Source organism: Chionomys nivalis, chromosome X, assembly GCF_950005125.1.
Source record: "Chionomys nivalis chromosome X, mChiNiv1.1, whole genome shotgun sequence".
Taxonomy (NCBI): Eukaryota; Metazoa; Chordata; class Mammalia; order Rodentia; family Cricetidae; genus Chionomys; species Chionomys nivalis.
Window position 1 is genome coordinate 168551 of NC_080112.1, and position 21170 is coordinate 189720.

Sequence of the window (21170 nt, forward strand, 5' to 3'; positions counted from 1 at the left end):
TAAAAATGGCAAATGTTTCAATTGTGGTAGAATAGGACATCTGAGAAGGGATTGTAGACAAGGAATTCCTAGAAATAATGTCTCCTCTGGGAATGGCAAAAATAGAAGGTCTCCACCTTCTGGATTATGTAGAAGATGTGGTAAAGGCTGACATTGGACCAATGAATGTAGATCAACAAAAGACAGACAAGGCAACCCAATACCATGAGGAAACTCTTTGAGGGGCCTCTCACAGGTCCCCAAGCCAAAAGCAGTTCAGTCATTCCCAGTCACCATGGAGGACATATCTCACCAGGAAAATTAAAACATCCATTGCCTGCTGTAAAAATCCATACTGTTCTGGATGATGAAACAGACATTGAGGATGAATCAAAAATTCCAATAGGAAGTATATATGTTGGCAGACTTCTATAAATGATCAAAGACCAAAGCTAAGAGTGTGTATAAATAATATTGTAATTGAGGGATTACTAGAAGAACATGAAGCAACTAGCAAACCTTTAGAGGTACCAATGGCTCTACCTTTAAAATGGTTAACTAAGAAACCAATATGGGTTAAACAATGGCCTTTAACAGAAGAAAAACTGCAGGCTTTAGAACAGCTGTTATAGAAGCAACTAGATGCCCACTATATTGAAGACTGAACCAACCCTTGGAATTCTCCTCTATTTGTTGTTAAAAAGAAATCTGGCAAATGGAGAATGGTGACAGATTTAAGAGCTGTCAATAAGGTAATTCATCTTATGGGCCTTCTACAATCTAGAATTCCTTTGCCTTCTCTATTACCTAAAGGATGGCCTCTTATAGTTATTAATTTAAAAGATTATTTCCTCACTATACCTCTAAGAAAAGAGCAGAGAAAAATTGCCTTCACAGGACTATCCTCCCATAGGCAATGCTTTGTGAACAAGTCAGCCAGTGGAAATAATATGTAAACAATTTCCTAAATCTATAATTTACCATTACATGGATGACATTTTGCTATTTGATTCAAATAGAATGTTTGAAGTAAAAAAATTTTGCCTAAATGGGGATTACAAATTGCTCCTGAAAAAATAGAAAGAGGAGATTCTGTCAATTACCTAGGTTACAGAATAGGTTTATGGTGTAGGAGGTTCTTCTGTTTGTATGTTGCTTTCATTGGTTGAATAAAGAGACTGCCTTGGCCTTTTGATAAGGCAGAATAGAATGTTGGGAAGGGAAGTGTGGCAGACACCATGATTCTCCTGCCTGAGACTGATGCTGGTTGGAATCTTTCCCGGGCATGCCACAGAGATTTCCTGACTCAGCAATAGCAGCAGAAAAACAGCTGCACATTCTAAAACAAGGCTTCTTGGGCCCTACCACCGGTGCAATCTCCAGTTATGGAGCATTTGTGGGCCCGGATGTTTGTGTGCCCACTCGGGGTCGGGATCAAAGCAACTGAGACCATGCCTGTGGTTTGGCATGGCTTGGCGCTCCCTGCCTGGGTAGGCAGCAGGATCAGGTCTACTAGAAAGTGGCAGTTTTGCAATACCAGTTTCTGGGCTGTGCTGTCAGCGTGACCTCTGTCTCTTGTGGGAGACAGAGCATTTCCATGGGGTTTGTGAGTAAAGTGCTATGGTTCATTTGATGGTCTCTGGATCCGCTGTGTGCCTAAAAGGGGAGCATTACGTGCGGCTCAGAGGCACAACTGACTCCAAGGCAAAAGCAGCTCCGCTATGCTAGTGGTGCACACAGCTCAGAGGCATAAGCGGCTCCGCCATGCTGGACTGGGCAGGGCAAGCCCACAGTACCTGTTTTTGACCTAGGAATGTCACAGCTTAGATTCTTAAGCCCTTAGCAATTTAAAACTGCAAAGCAAAACTGCTCTTGGACAGTAAAGAATTACAGATTCACAATAGGACAGATTCAGACATAAAAGACCTTTAAATGGGTCACACTGTTAAATAAATGTACATAGGCTTAGAAGAGAAAAGATAGAGTATAGAGACATAAAATAAAGTTAATGTTTTTTAAAAAACGATAAAGTCTTTAAAGAGACAGAGTACAGATAGTTATAGATTAAAAGAAATAAAGAAAAATAAGCCACGTAAAAATGGAAAATTCACAGACAGCCTGAATTCTGTGTATTATTGTATTTTCTTTAAATTTTTTGACTGTGAAGGAGCTAAGTACAGAAAGACATCTCATTATATGGGCTGCCAAGCTAAATCAGCATGGATATTATAAAGGTTTAACACAGCTTTTTGATGTTTGCTGGCGGCATGCCACAGCTCCTTTAAGAGAGATTTTCCTGACTCAGGAGCAGCAGCTGATAAAAAGCCATGCCATTTTGAAATGCAGGCTTTCTGAGCTATGCTCTCAGTGAGACCTCTGGTTCTTGCGGGAGACAGAGCATTTGGATGGGGTTTGTGAGCAGAGTGCTGTAGATTGCTTAATGGTGTCGTGAACTGGCAATGTGCCTAGAAGTGGGGCGGTGTGCATGGCTCAGAGGTGCAAGTGGCTCCACCATGCTGGACTGGGCAGGGCTAGCAGGCACTGACATATTACCCGAGCAATAACACAGCTTAAGTTTTTAAGAAGTGCTTAGCATTTTATGAAGTGCTCTTGGACAGTAAAATATTACAGATACACAGTAGGACAGATTCAGACATAAAAGACCTCTAAAAGGGTCATAGTGTTGGATAAATGTACGTAGGCTTGGAAGAGAGAAGAAAAAGAGTACAGAGAGTCATAAAATAAAGTTAATGCTTTAAAAAAAGATAACGTCTTTAAAGAGACAGAGTACAGTCATAGATTAAAGGAATAAAAATAAAAAAATAAACATTAAAAAGTAATAGAGTAAAAACAAGCCATGTAAAGACGAAAAGTTCACAGAGAGTCTGGATTATGTATATTATTGTGCTTCCTTGAATTTTTTGACTGTGAAGGAGCTAAGTACAGAGAGACATTTCATTGTATGGGCTGCTAAGCTAAACTAGCATGTATATTATATAGGTATCTTAATTCCAAAATTTGAGTCTAAGGATATGTTGCTTTGGAAAGGAGGCTCTTCTTTTGTTTCCACAGAAGATGAGAACCTGTGGAATACTTCCAGACAAATATGGTTTGATAGACCATGCACCCCTGAAAGGTTGTCATGAACACCCTCTTTTTTTAAATGTGTAAAATTTTACCCTGTAATAGATCTCTATATGTTTATCATTGTTTTCAAAACACTTTTTACAATGAACTGCACAGAAAATGTAAAGATAGATACCAATGACCCTACCCCTACAAAGCCAGCAGACATCCCTACTCAGGTGCAGGCCATACCAGTCAGAAGAATAGACCACCACAGATTAAATCTGGATATCAACAACAACAGAAACTGCAAACATCCTACAAACTCATTGGAAACTGAACAACTCCATATAAATCAACTACTGTGTCAAGGCAGAAATCAAGAAAAAAGAAAATAAAAACTTCCAACCACACAAAGATTCAACAAAGGAAGAGAATTACAGACCAATCTCTCTCATAAAAATTTATGCAAAAATACTCAATAAAATACTCTCAAATAAAATTCAAGAACACATCAAAAAGATCATACACCATGATAAACAGGCTTCATTGTAGAGATGCAGGCATGGTTCAACATACGAAAACCTGTCAATGTAATTTACCATATAAACAAGCTGAAAGAAAAAAACCACATGATCATCTCTTTATATACTGAAGATACCTTTGACTAAATCTAACGCTCCTTCATGATAAAGGTCTTGGAGAGATCAGGGATACAAGGACCATACCTAGACATAATTAAGGCAGTATACAGCAAGCCAATAACCAACATCAAATTAACTGAGAGAAATTCAACGCAATTTCACTAAAATCAGGAACAAGATAAGGCTGTCCACTCTCTCCATATGTATTCAATATAGTATTCAAAGTTCTAGCTAGAGCAATAAGACAACAAATGGAGATTAAGGGGATACAAGTTGGAAAGGAAGAAGTCAAAGTGTTGCTATTTGCAGATGATAAGATAATTATCACATAAGTGATACCAAACTTTTTACCAGGGGACTCCTACAACTGATAAATATCTTCAACAATGTGGCTGGATATACAGTTAACTAAAAAATTAGTAGCACACCTATATACAAATGACAAACAGGATGAGAAAGAATTCAGGGAAACAATACCCTTTACAATAGCCACAAAAATATAAAATATCTTGGGGTTAACTATAACCAAACAAGTGAAAGACTTTATAATAAATACTTCAAGTCTTCAAAGAAGTAAACTGAAGGAGATATCAGATGATGCAAAAGTTTCCCATGCTCATGGATTGGTAGGATTACCATACTAAAAACAGCCATCTTACCAAAAGCAATCTACAGATTAAACACAATCTCCATCAAAATTCTAACATAATTTTTTATAGATCTTGAAAGAATTAATGCTAAACTTCATATGAAATAAAAGACCAAGGATAGCTAAAACAACCCTATATAATAAAAGAACTTCTGGAGGTATCACCATCCATGATTTCAAGCTATACTACAGAGCTGTAGTAATATAAACCACATGGTACTGCCATAAAAACAGACAAGTTGATCAATGGAATTGATTCAAAGACCCAGACATAAATACACATATCTATGGACACCTAATTTTTGATAAATAAGACAGAAATATATAATAGAAAAAGGAAGGCATTTTCAATACATGGCACTGGTCCAACTGGATTCTGGTATGTTGAAGAAAGCAAACAGATCCATACTTACCATCTTGCACAAAAAATTAACTCCAAATGAATCAAAGACCTCATCATAAGACCAGATACACTGAACCTGATAGAAGAGAAAGTGGGGAATAGCCTTGAACTATTGGCACAGAAGACAACTTTCTGAACAGAACACTAACAGTGTAGGCACTAAGGTCAACAATTAATAAATGGAACCTCATGAAACTGAAAAGCTTCTATATAGCAAAGGACACCATCAATAGGACAAAACGGCAGCCCACAGAACAGAAAAGATTTTCAGCAGCTTCACATCTGACAGAGGGCTAATATCCAAAATATATAAAGAACTCAAGAAACTAGACATTGACAAACCAATTTTAAAAATGGAAAATAGACCTATTTTGTTTTGTTTTGTTGAGACAGGATTTCTCTGTGTAACAACACTAGTTGTTCTGGAACTAGCTCTGTAGACCAGGCTGGCCTTGAACTTACAGAGATCCTCCTGCCTCCTACCTTTGTCTCCTGAGAGCTAGGGTTAAAGGCACGTGCCACCACTGTCCTGCTGGACTACAGATCTAAACAGAATTTAACAGAGGAAACCAAAATGGTCAAAAAACAAAGAAATGTTCAACATCATTAGCCATCAGGGAAATGAAAATCAAAAAGACTCCAAGACTCCATATTATGCTTATTAGAATGGGTAAGATAAAAAACACAAATGACAGTTCATGCTGGAGAGGATGTAGAAGAAGGGGAACATTCCCTCCACTGCTGGTGGGAGTGTAAACTTCTAGAGCCACTTTGGAAATCAATATTGCAGTTTATCTGAAAATTGGGAATTGATCTACGTCAAAAGCCAGCCATACTACTCTTGGGCATATACCCAAACGATGCTCAACCATAGGACACTTGCTCAACTATGTTCATAGCATGTTTATTAGTAATAACTAGAACCTGGAAGCAACCTAGATGTCTCTCAACTAAAGAATGGATAAAGAAAATGTGGCACATTTACATAACAGAGTATTTATTACTTAGCTGTTAAAAACAATGACATAATGAAATTTGCAGGCAAATGGATGGAACTTAAAAAATATCATCCTGAGTGAGGTAACCCAGACACAGAAAGACAAACAAGGCATGGATATTAGCTTTAAAGTAAAAGATAATCATACTAAGGTCCACAGACCCAGAGAGCCTAAGAAACAAGGCAGGCTTAAGGGGGGGAACACAAGGATCTCCCTGGGAAGAAGTAATAGAACAGCTTTCAAGGATGGACTGAGGGCAAGTCGGGTTGGAAACAGGAGAGATCAAGTCGGAATGTGGGAGAAAATACTGGGAATTGGGAGGAGCATTTGGGGGGGGGGGGATGAGGTGAAAACATAGTTCAATGGAAATTCGATGGAATTTACAAGAGTAACCATAGCAAAGACTCCTAATAATCGGGGACACAGAGTCTGATTCGTTCATCTTTTATAGCCAGACAAGGCCTCAAGTGGAGGGATTGAGGTAGCAACCCAGCCACAAAATCTTCAATGTACAGCTTGTCCTGCCTGCAGAGTATTCTGGGACCAGAGCCTAGCAGAATCATCATTAAAGAGACCAGAGAGACTATAACCAGTAATTGACTGGAGCAGTTAAACATTAGGCAGAGATCAGGGAGTCCTGAGGAGGAGGGGAAGGAAGGATAGGAATAACCGGAGAGGACAAGGACACCACAAGAACACAACCCATAGAATCCACTGACTGGGACTCATGGGGGCTTACAGAGATCAGGGATCCTGTAAGGGTCTGACCTAGATCCTCTACAATATGTTATGGCAGAGTAGCCTGGTGTTCTTGTAGGATTCCTAACCGTGGAGGTGGGGGCTGTCTCTGACCCTTTTCCTCCTACTGGGTCACCTTGTTCAGCTTTGATATGATGGTATGTGCATGGTCTTATTGTAGCATATTAAGCCATGTTTGATTGATGGCCTTGGGAGGTCTGCTCTTTTCTGAAGAGAAACAGAAGGGGGATGGAACTGGGGGAGAAGGGAGGTGGGGGGAAGCCTGGGGAAGGGAAGGGAGGGATGTAATATATGAGAGAAGAGTGAAAAATATAAAGAAATATGTGAGAATAGAACAAGTAACTCACAGGGACATACTTATCTCAGTTAAAGATTAATGGCACATTTCAACTTATACCTTTGGCTTGATATAAGGAAAAAAATCAAGTTAACACTATAAACACCAAAAGGAATTGCATAGTTTCAGGATTCACAATGAGTCACACCAAGCTGAAACTTACAGCAAAAGTACATAATGAATTATTTATCAACTGAAAAACTTTGCCTCAATCCAAACTTTTAGGAAATTATTTCTACACATTAAGTATATTTTTTTAAAAAAAAGCTTCATTGATGGCTGCTGAGAGATTGTTTTGTATGTCTCACTGTTACCCTTCTTATCACAAAATAATTACATAATAGATATGAGAAAGGAAACAGAGAAACAAAATACCTCAGCATAAAATTTAAGGCATTTCCATATTTTCTTAGACATAAGTGCAGTTGTTTTAAAACCCTGGAAAGAAATATCATATTCTATACTTACTGAATCCACAAGGTTTTCTGTTTTATCTATCAGTAATTCCAATCTTTCTCCACGTTGAGCAACCAAATCTGGAAATATTTTTGCAAATAGAAATGATGTTTTATATTAGAAATAAAGGGACCCACTCACCAAAGCCAAAGGCCCTAAAACTGAGTTCAAATTCCATGAAGTTAACTATTTGACTTCAGAAGAAAAGCAGCTGACCCCAATTCAAGACAACTGATAGTTGCATAGAAACAACAGACTCTATATTTTCAAAAACAGCTTATTTAAGGAAAACAGCTAACCTCCCTATTCTGCCACTAATGAATGCTTTCCCATTTCACTATCATTACAAAACTCCCATCTTGGAGAATATGAACTGTGCTCTCTGAAACTATGGTCACTGAGTGACTGGGTCCTTTGCCCTGATCATGGTGAGGCTAGTACTCAGGATGGCACCTCTCTAGCATTAAAAAAAAAGCCCTCTCTAGATGTTTGAGGTCATCTAACTTCTCATCTTTTTTTATTTCTTCCTATAAACTTAATTATTACATATCCTTACAATAAATATGCAATTTTGAGGTTAGCAAAACAATCCAGAAAGGTAAGGGTGTTTTTTGTCAAGCGTGATAATATGAGTACAATCTCCAGAACCCACATATACATAGGAGAGAATAGGTTCAATCGAGTTGTCCTCTGACATTCACACACACACAGTGGCATATTCCAGTTACCATACACAAATAATTAAAAAATAAAAATCTGAATGTAACAATATGAGATTAAGCCAACAATTTCAAAACTTTGAATAAAAAAATCAATGCCTGGGTAAATTAAAAGATGAATTCTATATAAAATATTTCAAGAAAAATACACGCTACTTTATCATAAATTTCTGTTTTTTTTGAACAGGGTTTTTCTGTGTAGCTTTGGAGCCTGTCCTGAACTCACTCTGTAGACCAGGCTGTCCTTAAACTCAAAGAGATCTGCCTGCTTCTGCCTTCTGAGTGCTGGGATTAAAGACAAGTGCCACCACTGCCCACCTTTCACAAAGTTCTTGAAAAAAACAAAAGAAAAAAATATTTCTCAACATATTAAATGGGTTCATTATTATCTTGGTTATTAAAGTCAAACAAAGGCATTACAAGAGGATCTGGGGATGTGGCTCACTTAGCAGAATTCTTTGCTAACATGCAAAAATCCTGGATTTAATCATTAGCACTGCATAAACTGGAACACATCTATAATCCCAATATACTGTTGGATAATGGTCTTTTATCCTGTCACTTGTATTATTTTTAATAAAACAATGATTGGCCAATAGCCAGGCAGGAAGTATAGGTGGAGCGACCAGGCAGGAAGTATAGGCAGGACAACTAGAACAGGAGAATTCTGGGAAGAGGAAAGGTCAGTCTGCAGCCATCACCCAGACACAGAGAAAGCAAGATGAGAATGCCTCGTTGATAACAGGTACCAAGTCATGTGGCTAACACAGACAAGAATTATGGGCTAATATAAGTTATAAGAGTTAATAAGAAGGCTAAGCTACTAGGCTAACCAGTTTATAATTAATGTAAGTCTGTGTATTTTGGGGGTATTGAACAGATGCGGGACCGGGCAGGACAGAAATCTCTGCCAACACCAATACCTTGGAGGTCAAATCAGGGTTAGTTTTAATTGACAATTTGATACAACTTAGAATCACTTGGGAAGACAGTATGGATGAAATAGCATAGATCAGGCCATGTGGTGGTGGCCCATGCCTTTGATCCCAGCACTTGGGAGGCAGATGCAGCTCTCTCTGAGTTCGAGGCCATCCTGGTCAATATAGCTAGTTCCAGAAAAGTCAAGCCTACACAAAGAAAACCTGTCTCAAGAAACAAACAAAAAAGAAAACAAAAAACAAATTAAAAAAGAAATATCTAGATCAGATTGGCCTGTAGGCTTATCTGTAGGAATTTGCCTTGTTTACCTTAATTGATGTAAGACCCAGCCAAAATGTAGGTAGCACTATACCCTAGTTTTTGTCCCTGAGACATTTAAGCGTATAGTAAGATAGATGAGCACTAAGCATGCATGCATTTATTTTTCTGTATTCTTAAATGTAGATGTTATATAACTGGCTACTTCAAGCTTGTGACTTCCCTGCTATGATGGCCTTGCAAACTAAAACCTTTTCTTTTCTAAGTTGCAAACCTTTTCTTCTCTAAGTGCTTTTCTCAGGATATTTTATTAAAATTATAGAAAGAATACTAGAATACAGGAAAACCAGAACTTCAAGGTCATCATCAGCTAAATAGTAAGCTTAAGCACAGTCTTATATGAGACTGTCTCACAAAAGAAATGTACACCATAAATTGAGAAAACAAATAGGCTAACAACCACCAATACACACACACACACACACACACACACACACACACACACACAGAGAGAGAGAGGCTGGTGGTCCTGGTTCTATAAGAAGAGCAAGCTACAGAGAGCAAGTCATAAGCAGCACCCTTCCATGGCCTCTGTATCAGTTCTTGCTTTCAAGGTTGCAGCCATGCTTGAAGTCATGTTCTGACTTCCTTCACTGATGGGCTATGATGTAGAAGTGTAAGCCAAATAAACCTTTTCCTTCCCAAGTTTCTTTTTGTCATGGTGTTTTATAGCAGCATTAGTAGCCATAATCAAAATACTGCTTGATATACAGGCCAGGGAAGCAAGCTAATTGCAGATCTTCAACATTCCCTTTCTTCCAAATCCCATCCGCTAGTCTTACCCCCAGCTCTATAACAGACAACATGCTGCGCCTGCCCTCCCTTTTAGTCACCATTTCCAGAGGATTATACAGATCTTCTCCAACATTCTTCCACACTCATACCTTTGTCTCAGAACCCAACTCTAGAAGGCATTCCCTGGGAAGCTACCAGTAAAGCCATTCAGAGAACCAAGTAAGCCAGTGAAGAAGGTAGGTGAGCTTCAGATCTTTACTCCTCATCCTTTCCTCCAAAATCAATACCCAAGTCTCATCCCCAGATCCACAGCAAACTACCTTCTGTGGCCTCTCCTGATTATTTGCTTCCATTCCTAGGGTACTAAAGAGATTATGGTAGAACACCTTCTTCTCCTCCTTCCTGTGGAGCCACCCAGCCTCTCTTCTAGCTCATTCCCATTTCTAAGTATCAGTTCCCAGTACCTAGAAATGCACTGAACCAGGAAGCCCCTTGGCCATACTTAGCAGGATCCCAGAAGCATTCCCTATCAAGCAATACACAATCACCACACCCACCTAAGAAGCAAACAAAGAGGGCAATAGAAACCAAGGAACAAAACACCCACCCAACAAAGGCAAGACCAGGTATCAGCACCTAGATCAGTGGCTCTCAACCCTCACAAGGGTTGCATATCAGATATCTTGCATATCATATATTTACATTACAATTCATAACAGAAGCAAAATTACATTTATGAAGAAGCAATGAAAATAATTTTATGGTTGGGAGTCACTACAACATGAGGAACTGTATTAAAGGGTCACAGCATTAGGAAGGTTAAGAACCACTAATCTAGATGGTGAAAACAAGGAAATGCTGTTTCTGCCTCCCTACAATAATCTGTCTCCAATCTAGTAAACCAGTGTTATTTGTGTTCATATGAATGAAACTATGCCATTGAAACATACCTATGTTTCTGACCATGATTCCTTTTAGTTCATCCACTTGTGCTTGAGTCTCCATCATTCTGTCTTGCCCTTTATTTTCGGAATGATGCTTCTACAAGATATTAAGTTTTAACTTACAATATTAAGACATAATTAAAAAATGAAAGTGTAACAACCTATACTGAGGAATGCTATAGAATCATGGTTCTATTATATAAAAGATACATATACCTGAAAAAAATGTTTACATTTAGAAAATTATTGGCAGTATAAAAACTGCTTTCATATGGAATGCACTTTAGTATAAAACATCTTAAGTAAAATTCAGTGAATGTATTACAATATATGAAATATATGAGACTCTTAGGGCAGAGGTGAGGGGATATGTAATCTGTGCTTATACAGGAAGAAAGGAACAAATTAAAAATGACTATAGTTGGGATGGGGAGAGGCAGCATAGGATAAAAGTACTCTTGATTTTTCTTATTTCTTGAATATGACAGAATAGGGGCACACTCAGTTCTTTTACTATCTGCCCATCTAGCTGCTGGGATTACAATATGTTTCTTATTTTCATTGGCTTCTCTCAAGATGTAGAATATAAAAGACTGATGATAGTATATATTTTGAAATTATCACTCAAGACAAACAACTATAAAGTACTTAATGCACAATATTACAGATATTTCACTATGGAAAGTAATTCAGAAAATATATTACTTAATCCCCTACAAAACTCTATGATGTAGATATTTCCATTATTTCTATTTGCTATAGGGAAGAAATTAGTAATTCAAAGGATCACATACACAAATCTGGAGCTAATAACAAAGCAGTTGTTAATTTTGCTGCTACTCAAAGTATTTTTTAAAATAGAAAAAGTGAAAACTGATTAAAATGTATAGTTTCCATATGTCTTTGTACCCAGATACTTTTACAGATAAAAAGAAAGCATTCTGAAAGGTGCTCGCCATCATTCATATCATGAAAATGCAGATTTAAAACACTATGAGATACCAGTGCACATCCACTAGAATAGCTAAAATGAATGACAGACAATAAATGTTGATAAAGATGTAAAACACTGGAATTGCCAATGAGAATCTAAAAATGGTACATTCACTTTGGAAAAATAAGGTGATAGATTTTTAAATTGAATATTACCATATGACCCAGGAATTCCATTCCTAGGTATTTATTTACCAGAGAAATAAAAACATATGTCCACACAAAGACATGTAGAGATTCACAGCAGCTTTACTTGTAACAGTTAAAAACAAACAGCAACCCAAACATCGAGCAACAGATAAATGAGTAAAACAGTATGTATACAGTATGGGTCAACAGAAAACAAAAATATGCTGCTGACTTACTCAAGATGGATGAGGGCTAGAAGTATTATAATGAGGAAAACAAACAAGACACATCAGAATACTTACTTTATGAGTGCATTTATACAAAATTCTAGAAAAAACTAATCTATAAAAACGAAAAATAGATCAATAATTTGCTGGGACAGAGTATTGGGTAGATGACTTACTAAGAAGGGGCATGGGGGAAAGTTTAGGGTTAATGGAAAGATTTTTTTTTTTTAAAATCTTGACTAGGGTGGCATTTCAGATGTGCGCACACATCATCATCAATTCAGTTGAGAATGAGGGAGTTAGGCAGATGAACAAATTTTAACATGTCTAATTTGAACTATTCAAATATCAAACATATTGTGGATAAGGAAAGGGTTTATGCATCGGATAAAATGCCAGTTCACATGTTTAGTGGATCTAAACATTAAATGAGTAGTCAAACCAGTCTATCTTTAACATTCTTCCAAATCCTGAGCTATGCTGACTATTAGTAATAGAGAATGTCACCAATCAGCTTTCTACACTAAAATGACCCCTTTTTATTTTTAATAGGGAAACTTTATTATGTTGGCTTATAGTAACACAATCATAAAAGTGTTCTATAGGCCAGGGCCCCTATATCCATGGTGTTTAAAGGTAATAAAGAAGAAAATATACATCAAAACACTATGTCCTGAGAAAAATCTTACCAGCTGTGCAGCCAAAACACTCGAGAACTCACTATTCATAGCATATGGAAGTGCAGTCTGTGCTCTGGAACCATAAGTAGTCTGGAACCTCTTCTTTACTTCATTCAGAAAACTGAAGGCTCGAGAACGTTCAAAATCCTGTAAAGTGACCCACATTGTACTCATATTTACAAAGCAAACAAAGATATGTGGCAGATTAGCAAAAACAACAATACTGTTTACTGATTCATGACTCCATTAGGAATAACTAGAACTGACCCTGTTTCATAGATAAGGAACAAAAACTTCCAAAAGACAACTAACTTGCCATTTGTCATACAGCTAATAAATTAAAAAGCTGAGAACAAAATCCAAACTAAAAATAACTGTATATGGGGAAAACAATCAACAAATTCCACAAAGAAAGCCAAGAAAAAACAATCAAACAGGTGAAGGAAACAGATCAAGACTTGAAAAAACTGAAATAGAGACAATAGAAAACACAAATATAGGGAATTCTGTAAAAGGAAAATCTGGGTAAAAGATCAGGAATTACAGATGCAAGCATAACCAACAGAATGTAAGAGTTACAAGAAAGAATCTTGATGTGGGATGTCCTTCTATATATGTGTTGTTCTTATTGGTTAATGAACAAAGCTGCTTTGGCCTATGGCAGGGCAGAATATAACCAGGCAGAAAGAGATAGAGAGAGAGTAGGCAGAGTCAGGGAGACACCATGTAGCTGCCAAAGGAGAAAGACACTGGAAAACTTTCACAGCCTTGTGGTGATACACAGAATAATAGAAATGGGTTAATTTAAGATGTAAGCTAGAAATACACCTGAGTCATCAAACAGTGTTGTAACTAATATAGTTTCTGTGTGGTTATTCGGGTCTGGGCAGATGGGAAATGAACGAATAGTCTCCATTTTTTTTTTTAAAAAGGGGGGGCTTCTAGACTCACAAAAATGGGAGCCAAGTGCAGCTTCTTGGTAGCTGCATTTTTCAGATAGGCTGTTTGCTGGCAGTGAGCAGAGGCATGGCTCCTTTAAGAGAAGGCTTCCTGACTCAGCATTAGCAGCAAAAACTGCATGGCTTTAAGGGAAGGCTTCCTGGTTTGTGCTGATAGCACAAATGGTTCTGGCTCTTTCAGGAGGTCCTACACTTAAATGGGGTTTACGAACAAAGTGCTACTAATGGTGGTAAAAAAAATGACATCTTGAAATTTGTAGGCAAATGGGTAGAACTAAAAAAAAAATCCTAAATGAGGTAACCCAGAAACAGAAAGACAAATACGTTATGTACTCACTCATAAGTGGATATTAGACATACTATCACAGCAAATGATAACCAGCCTACAGCCCAAAACCCCCAGAGAAGACAAGAAGAGGGGAACCCTAAGAGAGACATACATGGATTCCTCCTCCCAAGAAGGGGAAGTAGATAAATTCTCCTTAGTAAATTGGCAATTGGGTGGGGAGGTTGGTAGAGGAGTGGGGAGGGGAGAAGGGAATCAGGGAAGAGAACATGAGGGTTTGGGAAGGTCAAGTTGGTTAAAGGACAAAGAGGAAATGCAAGGAAAGAGATACCTTGAAAGAGGGAGCCAATATGGGGTTAGTGAGAAACCAGGCACTAGGGAAAGTCCCAGGAACTCACAAGGATGATTCTAGCTAAGATTCTAACCAATAGTGGAAAGGGTTACCTTAACTGTCCTTCCCCTGTAAGTAGATCGATGACTACCTTAATTGTCATCATAGAACCTTCATCCAGTAACTGATGGAAACAGATGCAGAGATCCATACTGGAGAACTGGACTAAACTGGAATCCAGTCATAGAGAGGGAGGAGTGATATTATGAGCAAAGGAGCCAAGACCATGATGGCGAAAACCACAAAAACAGTTGACCTGAGCAAATGGGAGCTCACTGACTCTGTAATGACAGCTGGGGAATCTGCATAGGACCAAACTAGGTCATGTGAATGTGGGTGACAGTTGTGGCTTGGGCAGTTTGTGGAGGTCACTAGCAGTGGAATCAGTATTTATCCCTAGTGCATCAACTGGCTCTTTGGAGTTCATTGGTCTCAGGTGATAGAACAGACTTTGTTGATTCCCCATGGGAGGCCTCACTCTCTCTGAGGAGTGGATGGGGGTGGGGTGAGAAAAGTTGGGGGGAGCAAGAGGACAGGAGGGAGAAGGAACTGGGATTGGTATGTAAAATAAAATTGTTTTAAAAACAAAAAAGCAAGTTAAAAAAAATGGTATATAGATTAATAACTCAATGACCTGGAACTTTCAATTCCTCCAGTTCTTTCACACAATCACAAGGTCCAGCATAAGAAGATGCTCAATAAATCAATAAAAAATAGTATAGTTTAAAAGCTGGAGAGATGGCACAGTGGTTAAGAGTGCTTGTTGCTCTTTGAGAGGGCCCAAGCTTGGTTCTCAGCACCTAGGTTGGGCAGTTCAGAACTGCCTACAACTCCAGTTCCAAGGAATCTGACTAGCTCTTCTGACCTCTGTAGACATTGCCATACATAGATACACATAAACAAAATAAAACACAAAAACAAAATAAAAGATAGATTTTTTAAAAAGAGTACATTATAAAGATAATGCTACTGATAGGGCTTTTGAATTAATACTTTCCAATAACAGTGATATATCTGAAAAGGTCAAGTGACGTACCCTGTCAACGCCCAGCCAGTCAAAAAGTTGTGTATATGTGTGTGCATGCACATGCAACAAAGCACAGCTTAAGAATTTTAATGCTCAATTTGAGCCATTTGAGATTTTATAACAGCTCTTATTTATTTTAAGTATTTCACATAGTCCTTTTAGATAACAGAATTTATAGTGAAACCAGAGGTAATATCATTGTGATGATCAATGTAATTTGATGTCATTCCAACTTAGCTTCAACCAAGGATTCTTTATTATTTTATGTGTGGGGGTGTTTTTGCCTATGCACCGTGTGTGGATTGCCTCAGAGACCACAAGAGGGTGATAGATCTCCTGAGGCCACAGTTATGGAAGCTTGTGAGCTGCCATGTGGGTGTGAGGGATCAAACCTGGGTCTTCTGGAAGACTAGACAGTACTCTTAACCACTGAGTCATCATTCCAGCCCCCGAGGATTCTTGAACTGGGATCAATGGTCAGAATTCTAGAGGCACTTGTATTAGGATACATAGAAATATTACAGAGTTATTTTCATCATTCTTTAGGTTAAATTTCAATTTTGAATATGAGTTAACAAAACAAAGGTGGTATTAAACAGTATCTATAGCTTAGTCATCTCCAGAAATTATTTATTAATATGCTATCATAGTAACAGGTATTTTGAAATGGTCTACATGCATCAACATTTCAAAAGTATTATTATTAGGCTGATGACCAGCTGTTATCAATGATGTTATAAAGAAGTATATTCATTAGTATATCCTTTAAAATATATTGAGTGTTATATTAAGTAAAATTGATTTTGTTTAGACTTCTGTGTATTCTACTTCATACATTTAACATTCTCAGTATAAGCATGAGTCTGTGACAAAAAAGTTTAAAAACATTGATTTATAGAAATCATGTTAATTCCACGACTCTGTCAGACACCAGCTTAAAAATAAGCACATGGCCAGTATGACATAAAAAGAAGTTAACATCAAAAGAAAAGAGAGGGGCATAGTTTCCTCATTCTTATGATAAGAGATCAAAGAACACAGTTTCTCTTCTTTATACATAAATAAATAGCCATGCAGCTACATGCCACCATAAAGGGAACTTGCAAGAAACTGACAATGAGTAAAGAAAATGAGAGAATGTTTCTTGATGACATTAAGTTACTGAACATTCAGGGCTTGTAGCATACTCAGAAAACAACCTAATTAATGGATACTACACATTTACATAGTTGATCATAACATACGTACTATGATACTGCTTTTCTAAAGTATAAATACATAAAAACTTCATTAATATTGACTGAAGGAATTAATTAATATTCAATTTCAACATTTTGATAAGTTTTAATAACAATAATAATCTTTAGGAAGAGAGAGGCCAAAATAGGTATCTTCATTGGGTCTCTCCCCTTGGAGTATGGGGAACCCTATGAAAAGAAGGGGGGAAAGAATTATATGTAGGTGCCAGAGGGGTCAAGGATACCAGGTGAACATAGCCCACAGATATTAACTAAGTTGGGCTCATTGGGGCTAATAGAGACTGAAGCAGCAATTACAGGGTCTGCATGGGTTCCCCATAGGTTCTCTGCATATACATTATGGTTGTTAGCTTGGTGTTTTTGTGGGACTTCTAACAGTGGAAATGAGGGTGACACTGACTCTTTCATCCGTTCTTGGGACCTGTCTTTCTACTGGATTGCCTTTACCAGCCTTGATATGAGGGGTTGTACCTAGTCTTATTGTATCTTATTATGCCATGTTCAGTGGATAGCCCTGGCAGGCCTGCTCTTTTCTAAAGAGTAGATCTGGGAAAGAGAGGAGATGGGGGGGGGGGCGGCAGGGAGGAGTGGGAGTCTGGGAGGAGTTGGGGGTCTGGGAGTAGTAGACGGAGGGGAAACTACAGTCAGGGTATATTGAAAACAAAAAAATTAAAAATACAAAAAATGAGTTAAAACAAAACCAAACAACAATCATAATCACAAATACCAATTTCAACATACTGTATAGTAATAAATGTTTAGAGATATTAAGCAGAAAGTATCAAAACTGAGCTGAATAATACATATTTAAGCATCAAACTTTGTCGTAAGGTGCTCTTTATAACAAATACAATGTGTAGAAAAACATTTCTACGTATAATTTTTTTATCACCTTAACCCATTATAGGCAAAGATAATTAATAATTGACTGTATTAATATACACAGTTAAATAGCAATACATCTTCAAGTTACTTACATCATCAGTGATACAAAGATACACAATCCTGTCTTGGCAGATGTAATGAAACAAGTAACTGTAGAATAAAAGATATAAAACATATTGTGGTTTTAAGCATCATCTATTTCACTTCTAAGTTCTATCTATATATAAGCCAGATCAGTATGTCCAATTTCACTATACTGATACAAATACAACACATTCTCATTCTCCCCTTCCCAATACATTTCTATCTCTAGTTAAACTGACAAAAAATGAATAAAATATGAAAATAAGTTCTCTTTCCTAAATATAATAACATATGCATTAACCATTAAAATGTTAGCTACAAAAGCATAATTGGATTCTTAAGGCCTAAAGAAGAGATGGTATCTTAGAAGGGACACACAATTAAAATTTATCTCCAGTGAGCCACAGAATTTTTGTTTTTGTTTAGCTTTTTCCTGGTATGACAAATACAAACACCTTTGCTACCAAATTCTCAACAATAACAATTGAGGATCTACTTTAATCAAGTTAATCTGCAGGATAATAAAGATACAGAATGTAAAACCATCAGTCCCTGCTTTTTGGGGGATTGTAAAGACTAACAAAGCAGCATGGCAAACAAGATGATAACAAAGTTGAGGGTAGTATAGAGTAATGAGGTAATGGAGATTTACCAATGGGTAAAAGTGATATGTGATCTGAATTCTAAAGAATAAGTAATAGGAATGCAAAGAGTAAGCAAAGACTAGACAAAAGTACAGAATTAGGCAGTGTACGGATGTGAAGATAAAAAGAGCACATAACAGATACAGATATAGGAGAGTAAGATCAGTTCACATGACAAAAGTATAGAATATGCAGGGGAAAGTGTAATTGCCTGGACAGATGACAGTACAAAAATAGGTACATAATAGATTATACAAGATTTTATAAACTGCATCACATACTGCTTCGAAAACAATGAAAATATTCAAAACATTTTTGCCTGGGGAAGGTAGCATTATTACATTTGATGATACCAAAAATCAGTATGTAACCCACCACCTGAGCTCCAGTCCTACATATGCTACTGTCTATCATACTTAACCTTTTTAAAACCTGCTTTTGTCTTCCTGAACAGATTTTTACAAACATAAGTATGGTGACCATATACCAATAAAAGAAGAGAATTATCACAAATGTTATGAAGAAACTAAGAAATTAGCATTGAATAGTAACTTGTTAAGTATAGGTAGAAAACAAAAATGAGGACTAAAGTAGTAGAAGACAAGGTCACTGAAGAAAAATGGAAATAGAGAAGAAATGGGCTGACAAACTTGTAGAAGAAAGGTAAATATTTGGTGAAGAAGTGAAATATGATTCTGAAGTTTTAGGCTTAGCTAGCTGAAGATCTAGTGAAAGTATTCAATTTAGTAAAAGTTACCGTATTGAGATAACTAACATTATATGACTGAAACCAGGCCATACGTTTAAAAAAAAAAAAAAAACTCAGTGATTAAACTTCATCCAACAAACATGGGAAAAGCGGTGAAGATTTGGGTAGAAATCACAGCACGTATAAAATATTTTCTTCTAAAACTTACATTGTAGTTAAATTTCTTAGGCTGCCTTATAGCTAGATGTGGGTATGTTTCTAAATTCTGGCTCGAATAATATTAGTGGAAGATATAATCCCTTCCTCCAAATAAAAGAATTCCGTATTTTTTCAACAGTGATGGTTCTGAACCACTCATCTCAGGACTATTTTCATATATGTCAAATTGTATCATGGTGTCTTCTCATAGTAGCTTTAAGTAACCTGGAAAGGGGCTTAATTCTAAAAAGTAATAAGAATTTCCTGACATTAAAACCTAAGGAAAAAAAACCTAAGAAAATAAGGATTAAATAATAAAATATTTTACGCATCAATGAGGAAAGTTAATGCACTTTTTAACATGATTACTATGATTTCCCATCTACGTCCTCTTTAATACAACACCATAGTGATATTTCTACAGCAAAACCTGTCATACCTTAAAAACCTTCAGTACCTTTCCACTGCCTACTGTTAAGCATAAACTCTTAACATGCCCTATGAAGCCATCCATGCATAACTTTCTCCTACCCATCTCTTTAGTTTTATCATCATCATCATGCTGAGTACTAGTCACAGAGAATGACTTACAATTTCATAAATACTCTGTATAACTCTGTTCCTTCTAACTTAAATGCCACTATTTTGCAGTCTCTACTATACTTATCTACAGATTTCATCATTAAGCTATAATCTTTATGAAGGTAAATACTAAATTTCTTGTTATATCACTTTCAACAGGTAAAGTACCTATCAATAGCTAAGTATTGTGTTAATATTTACTAAAAGAATGAAAACAAATACTTTTTATATTATCTGTATCATTTCACATATCTTAGAACTTGATAGAAAAGCCATTTTTATATATAACATTGCCATATATTTCTTTAATATATAATTTCAATGATAAAATAAAATAACCATAAGTTAATAAATAACAAAACCAGACTTTTCTTTTTTACTCTTCTGAGGTAGGGTTTTATCCTGTGGTTTAGACTGGTTTGAACTCACAGTGGGATCAAGTAGTAGGATTAGAGGCATGAGTTGCCACCATGCCTAGCTTAGTACCACAAATTTTCTAAGCTAGTCAAATTACTGCTTTGTCAAATAATCTACCTAAAAACTTATTTTCTACTGTTTTTACTACAATAAAATTCCTTCCTTCCCTCTACCACATGCAGATCAGAACTCACTTGCCATGTGAGTAAGTTAGTTTATTATTTTCAGAAGGTATCTTAGCCAGAATCTGCTCTGTCACCTCCAGGAAGTTTCCTCCACACCAAGCATGTTTGGCAAGGATAGTGGTTCCCCTGGCAACAACAGCAAAAAGAATGGCCATGACTTCAATCTATTAAAAGTAAAAAAAGAACACAGATTTAGAATATTACTTAGGTGTTGGCAGAAGGTTTCTGTCCCACCCAGTCCCGCAGCCATTCAGTCCCAAAGAAATACACAGAGGTCTACATTAATTATAAACTGTTTGGCCTATTAGCTCAGGCTTTCTTATTAACTAACTCTTACATCTTACATTAACCCATATTTCTTGTCTGTGTCAGCCACATGGCTTGGTACATTTATCAGTGAGGCATTCTCATTTTGATTCCTTTGCGTCTCGGTGATGACTTGAGACTGAGCCTTTCTTCTTCCCAGAATTCTCCTGTTCTGATTGCCACAACTGTACTTCCTGCCTGGCTACTGGCCAATCAGCATTTTATTAAACCAATACAAGTGACAAATCTTTACAGGGTACAAG

At 37.0% G+C, this 21170-nt stretch overlaps 1 protein-coding gene across 4 annotated transcripts in view; it reads right to left on the bottom strand.

Moving 5' to 3' along the window:
• Positions 1-21170, bottom strand: part of Vamp7 (vesicle associated membrane protein 7) — a 36602-nt gene that overhangs the window by 10725 nt on the left and 4707 nt on the right. For 2 of the 4 annotated variants that reach the window (XM_057759419.1, XM_057759418.1), the window contains 5 exons: positions 20611-20765; positions 17875-17932; positions 12985-13122; positions 10953-11043; positions 7304-7371 (listed from right to left, as the gene is read on the bottom strand). In XM_057759419.1, coding sequence (XP_057615402.1) covers positions 7304-7371; positions 10953-11043; positions 12985-13122; positions 17875-17932; positions 20611-20756 — 501 coding nt within the window. In that variant the 5' untranslated portion in view covers positions 20757-20765. Of the gene's footprint in view, positions 1-4654; positions 4818-7303; positions 7372-10952; positions 11044-12984; positions 13123-17874; positions 17933-20610; positions 20766-21170 lie in introns of those variants that run through there. The other 2 variants (XM_057759420.1, XM_057759422.1) reach the window with 2 other exon arrangements.